The sequence below is a fragment of the Onychomys torridus genome, chromosome 6 (genome assembly GCF_903995425.1).
Source record: "Onychomys torridus chromosome 6, mOncTor1.1, whole genome shotgun sequence".
NCBI classification, from domain to species: Eukaryota; Metazoa; Chordata; class Mammalia; order Rodentia; family Cricetidae; genus Onychomys; species Onychomys torridus.
In genome coordinates this window covers 66,504,281-66,518,264 of record NC_050448.1, presented here as the reverse complement: position 1 = coordinate 66,518,264, position 13,984 = coordinate 66,504,281, and the positions used below count along the sequence as shown (strand labels likewise).

General features: G+C 52.6%; 1 protein-coding gene across 1 annotated transcript in view; it reads right to left on the bottom strand.

Moving 5' to 3' along the window:
• Positions 1-12,843, bottom strand: part of Kcnn3 (potassium calcium-activated channel subfamily N member 3) — a 140,379-nt gene extending 127,536 nt beyond the window's left edge. Inside the window, exon 1 of the mRNA XM_036189931.1 lies at positions 11,587-12,843. Within this exon, the coding sequence (XP_036045824.1) occupies positions 11,587-12,525 (939 nt within the window). The 5' untranslated portion in view covers positions 12,526-12,843. The remainder of the gene's footprint in view (positions 1-11,586) is intronic.
• Positions 12,844-13,984: the final 1,141 nt, after the last annotated feature.

Below are 13,984 nucleotides of genomic sequence, written 5' to 3'. Positions count from 1 at the left end.
TGCCCCCAGAGCTCACTCCCCAGTTCCACCTGGCCACCACAACCAGCCCAAGATGGCCAGAGAGAGATTCCTCCAGCTCTCCGCTCCAATCTCCAGATGACAAAATAAATGGCCAGATGCCAAGCTTGCCCATGCCTAGCCAGAGAGGCTCTCACCAGCCACCCACAGTCTCACCAGACTCAGTGTAGGCCAAAAGCCATGTCACAAGCTTACTAACAGCAGCCTGACGTTTTCCTCAGAAGCCTGCGCAGCCAGGTTACCACTAGCCACCAAGGACATTGTGAATCAATACATTGGAGCAACTTCCTAAAGCTAGCAAGTGACAGAATGGACCTAAGATCCAGAGAGTGTCCAAAACCAGTACAAGGATAGGCAGGCACATAGGGCCCAGGTGACTCTGCCTGGAGGAGGCAGGGACTGGGATGCATTCTAGTCCTCGGTTTCGGGGATGAAGCCAGCATGGAGAGTCGATTCAGTGAGAACATTATCAATGTAATATTCGGCACTCACAAGGCCCTCACTGCTTCTTGTCTCCATCACACAAACATCCTCCCAGGGAGGAAACATCATTGCCCACACTTGCAAACCTAGAGACAAAGACTCACAGAGCCACAGAGCCAGGCAGGAATTCAAGGAGTGTGCAAGCCCAGCCTTCCTTGTTGCTGGCTCCTGGAGCTCCCACAAACCTCCATTAAGCTGACAGTGCTCTGCCCACCCCTCCATACACCCCAGGGACACAAGGCCAGGTGAGTGGGCCAATGAGTTGTAAAATCTCGAAGGAGAACACCCAAGAGCCAACCTGCCACAGCCTGGCCTCAGCTACTCTGCCCTGTGCTTAAGTCCCAGCTCTGAAGCTCTACCTGTAACATCCTGGGCAAGACGCATATCCCTTCTGAGGCTCCAGACTAGCAGCTCTAAAATGGGGCTAATGATGTCAACCTTGTATGCTGTTGTGAGACATTAATGAGGCGTACGAAGGCATCGAGTAAAATACTCATCATCTTCTTCCCTTTCTGTCCCTTTTCACCACTGAATTAGACATGGGGGCCCACTTAGATTTTTTTATTACATTATTTATTTACTTATTTAGAGGAGTGCTTGTGGAGGTCAGAGGACAATTTACAGAAGCTAGTTCTCTCCATGCTGGTCCTGGGGATTGAACTTAGATAAAATCAGACTCGGCAGAAAGTGCCCTTACCCTCTGTGTCGTCCACTGACTCTGCTGTTATTTCCATGGAAGAGAAAGGAAGCATCCATTTTAAGACCGTGGCATTTAAGGCCTTCTGGGACAGAGCCTTGTCTGTGATGCCACCTGCCTATGAGGAAACCCTCCAGACTCAGCTTACATCTAAGACTGCCTCCCAGACCTCATCCATTTCACTCTTGAGGGATCTCAGGATCCCTATGTGGACCAAGGAGGAACGGGAACCATGGACCAGTGAAAGAGCTCCTGACATCACAAGGCCACAGGCTTTCCAGGGAGATATCAAAGGCGAAGGTCACCACAGCCAAGATTAAGAGCCCCTTAGGGGCCATGCCTGCCCAGCTTGCACGCTCACTCACTCACTTGCTTTCTCCTTGCCATCCTGGGCACAAGGATGGAACCGAGTGCCTTGAGTACATTAGGTAAACAGCAGTCCCTAGCCTAACCCACTTTTAGTCCCCCATCTCCACCCTCAGCAAGAAGAATTCGAGTCCCACCTTCCACTGTGCAAAGCCACCAGCTCAGCTGTCGGCGCTGTTCCCAGTCTGCAGTGAAATCTTAAGCACTTTTAGAAAGAGTTGGCAGAAACCAGTGTGCTTGCTGGGGTGAGGAGAAGCCCCTGGAGCTGACTCTAGTCCTCGGGGGCACAGATCCTTCCCACTCCTGGAACCCAGGATGCTTGGAGGAGTTAAAAAGGGAAATGGCAGAAACCAGAACCCCTGGATTCCTGCTGCCCCTCTCCTGAGTGCGCTTGGGGAACTCACAGAACCTCTCTGGGCCTTGGAGTCCTGAAAGACAGTCCCTACACTGTTTCCCTCACCAAAGTGGGGCCTGTGCAGGAGCATGCCCACCCAGGCTGGTGGAGCTTGGCCACTCCAGGCAGGTATGATGCTACCCTCGGCAGAAATGGCCCAGCTGCCCCCCACAGAAGGCTTCCAAGGGTCCTCTTCAGCTCTGAGCCCTCCAAACACAGCGGCCTGAACCACGGCAGCACTCTTACGCTCTCAACATGAGAAGGGACAGCAGCCTTGTCGGCAGCTCCAGATGTCTCCATGTGTGGAAAAGTTAACATCTCACCTGATGGAAGTCAGAAGAGAAAAAACCGCCTAAGCTCCACCTTGTTGAAATCAGAAACCAAAGGGGAGAAGGCCCAGCAAAGCCCCCTGCTAGTAGAACCTCATGGGAATGTGGGCAGGGGGTAGCTCAGGTGAAGGTGTGAGGAGGGATCACCAGCCTGGGAGAGGTGTCAGCCACTGTGCTAGACGCTTACTCTACTGTTCCAAATGTGATTTTCATGGGTTAGAGAATGCCGGTGTTCCCGTTTACAAATGGGGAAACTGAGGCTCAGAGGGTTTGACTTATAGTCCCTAGGGGAACTCAGCAGTAAGAGTAGGTGGTGGTGGCACACGCCTTTAGTCCCAGCACTCAGGAGGCAGAGCCAGGTGGATCTCTGTGAGTTCAAGGCCAGCCTGGGCTACAGAGTGAGATCCAGGACAGACACCAAAACTACACGGAGAAATCCTGTCTCAAAAAAAAAAAAAAAGGAGGCCATAATTAGGACCCAGGGCAGCTGGATCTTTCTGACTCCCCATGGCCATCTCCAGTTCTAAGCCACTCACAGGAAAGGGGCTCTGGAGATCAGCTGATGTTGCTGCCTCCTCGTGGCTTGTTGGGTGACCCTGGCTGGGCAAGGTGCTCATTGTTTGAACTTCTCCAAGCTAAACACCAAACAACTGGCCTTGAACATGCTAGCTGAGAGATGCAGAACCTGCAGCTCCAAGGTATAGACACCAGTTCATGCAGCCCTTGCAACAAGGTTCATCTAAGCCAATGTTCATGCTTCCTTGACACTGAGCGACATTCTGATCCTTGACGAAAAATGCCCAACATGCTGGCTTCACAATAACAGATACCAATTTGCATATTATTTCACACATCATTTGCATGTGATTCATTTGGTATCACCAAGGCTCTGTTCAGAAGACAACTCCAGTATCTTGAGAATGGCTTCCTCACCCACAAGCCCAGGTAGTCTGACATATCCTTCTCTACCCAACTACTGTTGGTGCCCCCTGGTGCCTGGCTGGGAGCATGGCCTGAGTGTTCTGTTCTGCACAGTACCCCTATCTCAGGTCTTGAAGGGAAACTGTGTTCTCTTGATGGCACATTGGGCAACCCTCTTCAGCTGCCTTGATCTGTCCCAGGACAGCCTCCTGGGTGGTTCCTTCTCTAGAGCCCTACTCTCTCCGACTTTCTGCCTGATCATCATGTGTCCCCTGACCTTCCTCTCTGCCTCTGGCCTGGCCCCATGGGTCTATTTTTATGCTCTCTCCACCTGTCCAATTTGAACATCCACACCCAATTAGCTATGCCCAGGCCATAGACTGTCAACCCTGAGCATACAGACCCGTGGTAAGGAGACTCCAGAAGGCCAGGCCAGGCAGCCAGGACAGTCCCACCTTCCCAAGAATGGCCCCTCCCTCTCACTTACACACTGAGACCCATCCAGCAGTAACACTGGTATCTCGACCGTTCGTTTGAGAACGAGGACAAGGTCCCCATGTGCTCAACTCTTCCAGAGATCTTTCTCCTAACCAGAATCCCATCTTCTCCACAGCCATCTGGAAAGCACGCACAGACGACATGTGTGCTTGTGTCCCTCCGGGATTGGCCCTCCAAGGGGCAGCTGCTGAGGTTCAAAATGCATGTGCAGCTCTGTGCTAGGTACTGTACTACAGGATGAGGGTACTGGGCACTGTGCTAGGTATTCAATACAGACAGAGACCTTGAGTGCTGGGTGCTATGTGTCAGAGGGGTGCTGTGTCCTGTGGTGTAGGGAAGGATGCTGATGTTGTACTGCAGGGAGAGGTATTGTGTGCTATGATATAGGGGATGTTTGGGACTCCCTCTTACCATCTGAAGAAACAGGCTCAGGGTCCAGTAAACTCTCCACCACTGGTAGGCCACAGAGTGAAGATATGAACTCAGATTCTAACTAACCCCTGAACTACCATACAAGGCCATGACGGCTAAGACATACTTGAGGGGAAGAGGAGCATCGGATCTTCAGGGCTCATGGCAATTCACTATAAGTCCCTCATTGTGCCCACACCCCTGGCAGGAGTGTTTTGATCCCTGCTCAGAACTTCTCAGGATGCGGCACGGCCCCCAACAACTTGTACCATCTTCTCTTTCCTCCCATCTGCCTTTGTACGCACATCCTAGGGCATCTTCAAGACACCCTGCATAGGCAGTTCTGTCTCCTACACACTCGGTCTCCTGGTCCTACAGTCCTCACACTCAAACATGGGTCCCTCTTTCTGTGATGGCTCATCTGACTTTCAATGGCTACCCCACCTTGCACAGGGAACCCCCAGCATCTCCAGCCCAAGCAACTCCCTCCCTCATGGTGTTCCCAAGCACCAGTGCCATAAACCGTCCAACCTGGATCAATGTCGTCTGGCTGTCTGACTGCCCACAGGGTACCCCTGGAGAAAGTGGCTTTGAGGACAATGGCTCAGCCAGTCCTTGGGGGGAACACAACCTGGTAACAGAAAGGGAATGTAACTCTGAAGTCTGAGCGAATTAAGGACCATCACAAGCAAGCAAGAAGTACCAAGTCCCAGCACCTCCTGGGGGCTCCTTAAAGGCAGAGGCAGGCCCTCTTCAGCACTGTCTGTGCTGACAGCAGTAAACCATGGCACAGATGGGGAGTAGGGAACATGGACTCAAGAAAGAAGAAAATTCCAGAATAAGCAATGGAGAAACCCTCCGAGATTTTCTGGATTGCGGGGGTGGGTGGGGGGTGTACTGGAGCCCTGAGCTTCATTCTAGAACCCTCTAAGAAGGGGGTCTAGTGGCTCAGTTTCCCCAGTTGGAAAATTGAATTGGTCGTAATGATTCTGAGCCGCTGTGGGGACCGTGCAGGGCAGCATATGGACTGTGCCTGCTAGACAGACAATGCTGAGTCCCCCACTCCCCATTACCACTTGGCAGCCAGCACTGGAAAAGGAAGGAGATGCCTAAGAGAAGATCCAGGCAAGAGGGAACAGGGTAAGACAGATAGTTTGGGGGCCCCACTGTAATCCCCACAATAACACCCTCACAACTTATCCAGGGCCACCCTGGCAGTGTATGACCACACACACACACACACCCCATAGAGGAAACATCTCAAGAGCCCACCATAGGCCTGCCTACATCCTCATCCTGAACCCTGGAGTCCTAGTTGGCCTGAAGAATCTTTTTCCTAGGTTCCTGGACCAGCAGCTCACATTCCAATCAAGTTCTCCTGCCTGGCTCTGGGCCAAGCTTCTCCTGCCACAACATTTTGTATCTCTGGTCTCTGGCTCTTAGACCTTGAGCTGTATCTTCTAAGACTATATCAGGGGCTTGGGGGGTGGGGGTCGGTCAGTAAAACCTCTTCCATGCAAGCACAAGTATCTAAGTTCAATCCCTAGTAAACCACATTAACCAGGGTGCAGGGGTAGATGGGATACAGGCGAGAGCAGACACAGGAGTTCACAGGCCAGCTACACTAGCTGAATCAGTGAGCTCCAGATTCAGTGAGAGATCCTGTCACAAAATAAAAGACAGCCAACACTGGCCTCTGACTTCCACATGTACACATAATACAACATGCAGAGAGAATATAAGGAATCTAAAAAGACAAAACCAAAACAGAAGGTACGTAATCTGGGCTGGGGAGATTGCTCAGCAGTGGAGTGCTTGCCCAATACTAATATGTACAAGGTTGCGCATTGAAACGCCACAGTGGAAACACACACAAGAAATACAAGCAACACATCCCGCCACCTAAGGCACAGAAGAGCTTCAACTCCAGAGTCAAAAGGGCAGGGCTCTTGTCTCAGTACCACGCCCACCGGCAATGTTAGCTTAGTGAGTGATTTCATCTGCATAGGTGCCCCCAGCACCACCTACTTCTAGGACTCTTGGGTGTAAAGTCATCCAGTACTTAAGAAAAGGTCCCCGCCTTCCCTCACCTGTCACTCAGCAACAATTCATGCAGGAGCAGTGTGGGGCAGATGAAGCAGTGTGGTCCCTGCCCCCAGCCTCTCCCATGACTCCAGAGCACCTGGGGGTGGAGTGACAGGGGGAGAGGCCTTGAGAACCCATTAGCCTCCTCCGGACTTTCCTCACAAGAGGAGGCACTAGAATTTTCCTCCCCACAGCTCCTGAGAACAGTGCAGTCTTAGAATTACCCACCCTCATGATTTAAAGAGGAATTGATGGCTTTCTTCTTTTTCTCTCTCTCCCTTTGGGGTTTTGAAAGAAAAACAACTACCAACGAATTCTCTGGTGTCTTGTCACTGAGCAAAGACAAGGGATATTGTATCAATATATACATACACGCCCCTCACAACCACACACACACACACTCACCCCCACCACCACCCATAAATAATTGGCACAAAACCAAAGCTCTCTGTTCTGATTTTACATTTCCATTGGAGTCTCAGAGTCACAATACAGTTTACTCAAATTTTGTTCTGTTTTTCTCTACCTATTTTTTCTTTAAAGAGGATCTTTTGAGGATGGCCTCATGCATCCTCCTTCCTGGAAGCTAAATAAGGGAATAAAAGGCCATGGAGTAGCTTTCTAATTAGCTTACTCAGGAGACAAATGCCCAGCCATTGTCCCAGTGCCCAGCACCCATGAATACCGCCTGTGGGGAAGGGAAGTCTGGAATCATTAGAGCCTGTGCCCAGGATAGTTATAAATAGTGGGGTGACATGCAAAGGAAAGTATATGACAAGTTAGCAGGAGCCGTATAGGTTACAAAGGTTTGACTTATTTGCTCCCTGTCCACAAAGAATATAAATAAATGGTCACCATGGGGGTAGGTTGCGGCTCTTTCACACTGTCAGATCCGCTTGTCCTCCCCTGGGCTGGCACAGTCAATGTGCCCTGGGACAATAAAAAGTAGACCTGAGGCCCTTGGCTGCTGGCTCTCAGGGTCCTGCCTGCAGCCAAAGGCTTTTTTAAAACCAAGTCTTCTGCTTGCACACCCTGGGAGGACACCCTGCAGGAGGCCCACCCAAGGGTCAACCCTGTATCTACCACCCCAGCACACCTTAGATCACAGTTACTGGTGTCCCCAACCCCACCAGAAATCCATGCTCCAGCAACCGTTGCCAAACCTCGAGCATCACTTGGGCCCCAAAGGAACAGGCAGGGCCGTTCATCAGGTCAAGTCCAACTACCTCTCTGCCATTCTGCAGCTAGGACCTCCCTTCCCAGGAGGGCCGAGGATCCGAACTGGGAGACGGGTGGTGTTGGGGATGTGCTCAATAGAGTGCTTACCTACAATGTGAAGCTATGGCTACCACCTCCCCACACTCACCCTACAAGGCCCCCAAATAAAACCTAGGCTACTCTCAGTCATTCCAGCTCAAGGCTGGAGGGACTTCTCTGCTACCTGTGAGGCCAGCAAAGAGACAGGCAACGAAGTGGGCCCGGCCTAGAAGCCACCATTCTCTGAAGAGTATTCACTAGAGACCTCCTCTAAGTGCTCAAGAGAACTGGCGTCCTCCAGGTGGCAGCTCATCGGGTGTTCTGAGGAAGAAAGGGTAAAAGGAAGTGAGAAGAAGCCACCAAGGGACAGGAGCTCCTGTGTTGGGCTGTGTCGTCGTAGCAACAGGACAGGCAGGGATATCAGAAGGGAACGGAAAGACAAGAAGTCTGGTTGGATGGACAGGAGGGACAAGGGGCAGAGGCAAGGCTCAGGTGGATCTCTAGGCCAGGGATGGGGCAGCTGTTGGAGACTGTGCAAAATCCATGGAAACAGACAGCTACCCTGCTGCCCAGCACATCCGGCCTTCCTGAGGAAGCAGCCACAAGGCCTGATGGTCCATCAGGGTGTAGAGGAGGGGAGAGCAGGCCAGGCTATCCTTAGCTCTCTCTGCACCTAGCAGAGAAAGAATTACTGATAGCTTAAGGCAACAGGGCTATGTGGGCCAAACCAGCTCCAGAAGAAAAGATAGAAAACAGTAAGAAAAAAAAACAAACCCTAAATCCTCATCGCCCTGATCCCGTTAGACTCTAACAGTTAGAGGGAGTCTGAGAGGTAGAGACGGGATCACCAAGACTTCCAAACAGGAACTCTAGACTATGCTTTATCCTGTTGTCTGTCTCTAGATAGGAAACTCATCTACTAAAACAGATGAAGGTGGAGGAGAGGGAAGAGGAACAGGAGGAACAGAGAAGGGAAGGGGGGAGGGAGGGAAGGGGGAGGGAGGGAAGGAGAGAGGAAGGGAAGAAGGAAGGAAGGAAGGAAGGAAGAAAGAAAGAAAGAAAGAAAGAAAGAAAGAAAGAAAGAAAGAAAGAAAGAAAGAAAGAAAGAACTAGAGTCCCCATTCAGTTCAGAGACAGCCTAGTACCTCTGAGGGCCTATGAGGCAGCCCCCTCCTTGCTCAGGCTTCCACCTCCCATTCTCAGTAGAACTTCCTTCCTTCCATGTCATCGCCTACAGCCTGTGAGGGTGGGAGCTGGGAGGCACTCTGCCCCCATTTCTCAACCTCCTCACACTGGCTCCCTTCTGCATCAACTTTGAGAATGCTCAGGGCACCTGCCGCATGGCTTTTCTCCCAGACACCTGGGCCTGCATGGTGAATTACTCTCCCAGCAGCCGATGCCAGCCATGGATAGGAGGACAGAAAGGGTGTATGTAGCCTTGGGAGATAAAGCAGAGAGCCTAGGAGTGAGCTAAGGCACGGGGCTGCAGACCGTCAGACACCTAAATAGAAACTGCCATTGTAGGTGAAGAACCTGAAATGACTGGGCACCTGGTCTAGCCTCTGGCTTCCAGAGTCATCGTCCAAGCCAGGCGAGCACTCCTCTGTCCTGAGCCTCTCTGAGCTCTTCTGTCACAGAGCCCATCCCCCAGCCCCAAGGCTGGCACCTCTCCTCAACAGCTGCCTGGCGTTTAAAGATGGTCTCCGACCAGACCCAGTTTCTTTGCAGAACTTTTCTCCTGCGTTCTTACTTTCCACCTAACTCCAGAGCCAGAGCTAGATGACGGAGGAAGAAGAAGGCATCTCTCTCCACAGTCACCACAAACAGCCACAGCAGACCCCTCTTAATGAACAGGAGCTATGGAGGGCCTTGGGCTCAATATCCCCACCCGGGAGCTGGAAAGAGATTGTGGCAGAGTGCCAAGATTTATCCAAAATCGCACAGCTAACAGCGGCAGAGCTGGAACTCCAGCTTTGGTCCCATTCTTTGCTATGATCCTGTTTGCCTCCATGGCAGATAGGGACAATTGCCTCCTTAAACATTGTTGTTCCAATCCCATCCCCAGAGTACACAGGAAGTGGTCACCTCACCAGCTGAGGTAAGCAGGGGCTTCTTAGCCACTGTCCCTTGGTGCCATTGGCACCAGAGAATCCAGTCTTAGAAGTGGAGGAGGCACGCACCTCAGGTGATCTCAGCCCGCCGCCACTTACAGCCTCCCTTCCTGGGAAAGCCTCTTCCCATGAGTATTCCATCAGGGAAGCTAGCTCACCCCTGCCTGGTGGCCACCTTCCCAACACAGTCAGACCAATGACCATGGATCCCATACTCGGAGCTGGACACAGCCACCGACTCCCAGAAAAGCCTTTTCGTTAAGAGCCACCATGGGGAACACTAAAGAGAACATGTTGGTGCCTCCCCACAGCCCCAGGATATGGGCGTCCACGGGTTTCCCCCTAGCAAGGGCTCCTGATTCCCAGGGGGTGGTTGCCAGCCCATCTCCCAGGCAGAGCACGCAGCAAAAGAAGCAGTTCCAAGAAGGCAGGGAGCAGAGGGACTACAGCCTCCCAGGCTCTCATTACAGGGAATGACTAAGTGAGCTGGGCTTCCAGGGGAAACCCCACTCTCTGCTCACGGAGAGGTCTGTTCATCCATGAGCTATTTAGACTAAGGCAGCTTCCAAGTGCTCCGGCTCAGGCAGTCCATGCAAAGCAGCAGGTCCCTGGAGGACTGACAAGGAGCACTGTCCATCCTGGTTTCAAGTGAGACTCTGGGAATGGGGGAAATCTGATCAGCGACTCCCAGGTTTTTGTGACTAGATCTCAACAAGGAATGTGACAGTCTCCAGCAGCTGTGCCCTGCTGAAACAGGCTCTGTTTGAAACCTTCAACAGCTGAGCCCCTCCCAGCTACCCACCAGCCAGCCCTCGTCCAAAATGACAAATAAATACAGGCATCCACACAACCAGCAGGCGCTCACACAAGTACACAGAGAGACACACACACGCACACACGCAAACACCAACACACTGGGGCTGAAGGTGCGGTGGGGGAAATCAGTTGTCCGACAATGCCCCGCGTCTCCAAGCCTTCCAAAGCTTCCTGCCAAGTACAGCATTGACAAAAACCACCTTCCTGAACCTCCTTCCCTCTGGGAAGGAGACCTTCTCCGACTGAAAGGCTAGGGCAATGGACACACACACACACACACACACACACACACACACACACACACGCACACACACACGTGCACTCTCACGTACACTCATCCTTATTTATCCCAAGGAGAAGGAGTTAGGGTGGGAGGGAAGAAACAGGCTGAGCCGGGGGTGCCGGCTCCCATGGCCCTCTGGGGAAGCCCTGTCATCCCATCCTAAGAAGAGGCACTCTCCCTATGATGCCAAGGCGGTGCCCATCTGCTCTGCCTGGATAACACCTGTAGCCATTTTTATCAGGGCATGTTTACAAGGCGGCAGCAGGTTTATTCTGAGTCCTCGTTCCTGAGGGAAGGGACTGCTGATTTCCTCCACCTATATTTTTAACCCGGTGCCCTTGGGAGAGACTCGGCTACATCTCTGTTTTACCCTGGAGTCTCCCTGGGACCAGAAGGGATATAGAAACTGGGGGGGGGGGGGGCTTGAGGAATGGTACAGGATCCCTACCCCAACCAGACATTTATCTCTTTTTTATCCTAGGGAAAATGGAGTGGAGCAGGCAGGAGAGGAGAGGAGGGGAGTAGCAGAAACTGGCAAACACATCAAGGCAGAGTGTAATTAATTGGTGCGTTAAGCTGCTGGGTTATGCTTTAGTACGAGTGAGCCTGGAGGGGGAAAAAGCGATTTCTCAGAAGGGATTCTTTAATGCTCCCTAACACAGAGTCTGCAAATTAGACACAGTGTGTGGGGATGTCCCTACAAAGGGAAGCAAAGAAGGGATTCTCACAGGACCAAGGAGGAAAACGACGGAAGTTAGGGTGTTCATGTAACTAAGCAAAGGAAGCCTCTCTCTCTCTCTCTCTCTCTCTCTCTCTCTCTCTCTCTCTCTCTCTCTCTCTCTCTCTCTCTCTCTCTCTCTCTCTCTCCTCTACATACTCCTTTTGTTGAAGGTATAAAGAGAAACCACAGCCCCTACCTTTGAGTACAAACCCCAAGACAGTTCGGTCTCTATCACCATAACAACAATTCCAAACATCCCAAAAATCAGAGCATAGTCACTCAGTCGCTTTCTCTTTTCAAACAGGGCCCTCCTGTGTCCCAGCTTATAGCCAATGTTTTGGTTTTTCCGCTTGTTGGCTTTGGGGAAGGTGGTGCTGCCGGCGGTGCTGCCAGCATGCTGGTGGTTGTGGGTAGCGTTGGGGTGGTGGAGCAGAGTCTGGTGGGCATGGTTATCCTCCCTGGAGGAGATGACAATCTCTGGGGGGTTGCTGGGGCTGAAGAGCTGGAGGGCTTGGCCCTCGCGCTCGGCCTCGATAAGGTTTCTCCGAGAGGCGCTGAGGCGGCTGAGGGGCTTCATGACCCCACCGCTGTATTTACAGGAACTCACAGCTATCTCCGTGAAGGGATTGCTGTCCCGCCGGTGCACCAGGGGGCTGGCCTGCCGGTGCCGGCTACCTCCACCGGGCCCACTTGTGGCTGTGGAACTTGGAGAGTGGCCAAGCAAGTGGTCATTGAGATTTAGCTGGCTGCCTTGCCTGGAGGAAGGGTGGAGGATGGCGGTGGAGTTGGCCGAAGTGGGAGCCCTGAAAGCCGTGGGGGAGGAATGCAACAGACCGGGATGGACAAGCTGGCTCTGGAGTTGGGCAAGCTGAGGCAGAGGATGCAGTGGAGCCTGCTGCTGCTGCTGCTGCTGCTGCTGCTGCTGCTGCTGCTGCTGCTGTGGCTGCGGAGGCTGCGGAGGCTGCGGCTGCAGCAAGGGTCCTGGAGGCTGTTGGGGGACTGCTGGTGGCGCTGGCGGTGGTGGTGGCGGTTGCTGTTGCTGCTGTTGCTCATCCCCAGAGGATGGACAGGGACACTTGGGGTCTTCATCCAGGTCCCCCACCCCCGAGTCATGGAAGTGCCCAGAAGTGTCCATCTTGGGGCCTGGCTGGGTTCCCTGCAGCACGACCCTCCACCCCAAAGCCACCCTTGTTCCAAAGATGACCTCAAAGAAAGCCAGGCATCCAAGCTTCCCCACCAGAAGTGTCTTGGCTCCAGTCCTCTCTCTTTGGTTTGCTTCAGTTCTCTGGGGCGGCCACTCGAGTATGCATTGTATTGGGCGGGTAGGAAGGCCAGGAGAGGAGCTGGGAGAAGGAGGAAGGGGCGAAAAGAACTCTATTCTGGAGGCGGTCCTCTAGGAGTGGATGAGGCAGACTCAGCTTCACTCCTCGCTGGCTCGATAGCTTCGCTCTCCTCCTCCTGACACTGTTATATGGCAAGCCAAGCCCACTTATTAGCCAGCGGTGTCATTGGCTTGGCTTAACTCCCCAACCCTCCTGACTCCGCCTCCCTCCCAGGCTCCGCCTCCTAGAAGGGGCCTGCCACCCTCCGCCGCTCCCCGCACGGTGGCAGCGCAAGGAGGGCTGGGAACTGTAGTTTTTGTTCCAAGACCCCCACCCCCCAACTCCTCCACACCCCACCCCCGAGCCGAGCAGCTGCCCTCTTTCCCCTGGGAGGCATGACTAAGATCCTGAACCCCCCGATCGGGGCTGGGAATGGGGGAAATCTGGCGCTGGGGCGGTGGGAAGAAGAGACCCAGGGCATCCCAAAGGGGAAGCTGTCACCATGCTGGGGGGACCGCGAACGAAGAACAAACGTTGATTAAGGGCCAGTGTCTGTGACAGGTTGTTTGATAACATAGGATTCCAGGGACACCTTCCCAAAACCCAACTGTGCTCCCATTTTACAAAGAAGAGAATTTAACACTCAGAGGCGTTGAGTAAGAATAGCCAGAAGTAGCAGGAACCCACTTCTGACAGGGGGAAGCTCACCTACCGCTGCCAGAGCACCTGCGCTGTGTGCAGGAGTCTCTGTTATTTCTAAACCTCACGTCAACCCTATGGAATGACGTCATCATTCTAAAAACGAAATAAAAGAAGAAAGAAAAAAAAAAGAAAAGAAAAGAAGCCCACTCAGGCACAGATAAGAAATACGCCTCTTGTGATTAAAGGCACTAGGCTCTGAACCTGGACCTCACGGCTCCTGTGCTGTTACCCAGAATGCTTTTCTTCTATGATGTTGAGCACAGTGTGGTTGTTCAATAAATAGTGTTCACATGATGGATGGGAAAGAGCCAAAGAGAACCTGTCAAGGAAGAGCCAACTTCCCCAAGCAGGATGTGTGAAGTAACCTGGATCCAGCTTCTTCCGGAACAGCTGGGCCTGGAGTCACCTCAGGGTCTGGAAGGAAGATGGGAGATCCTGATGGCTCCATGTCTGATCTGCCCCATGGGTCTCTGAGAGTCAGAGCCGGAAACAGCTGCTGGCTTCCCTGGTTTAGAATCCTCCTCATAAAGTATTTATTAAGCTCCCACTGTGTGCCAAGAGGTTTCAAAG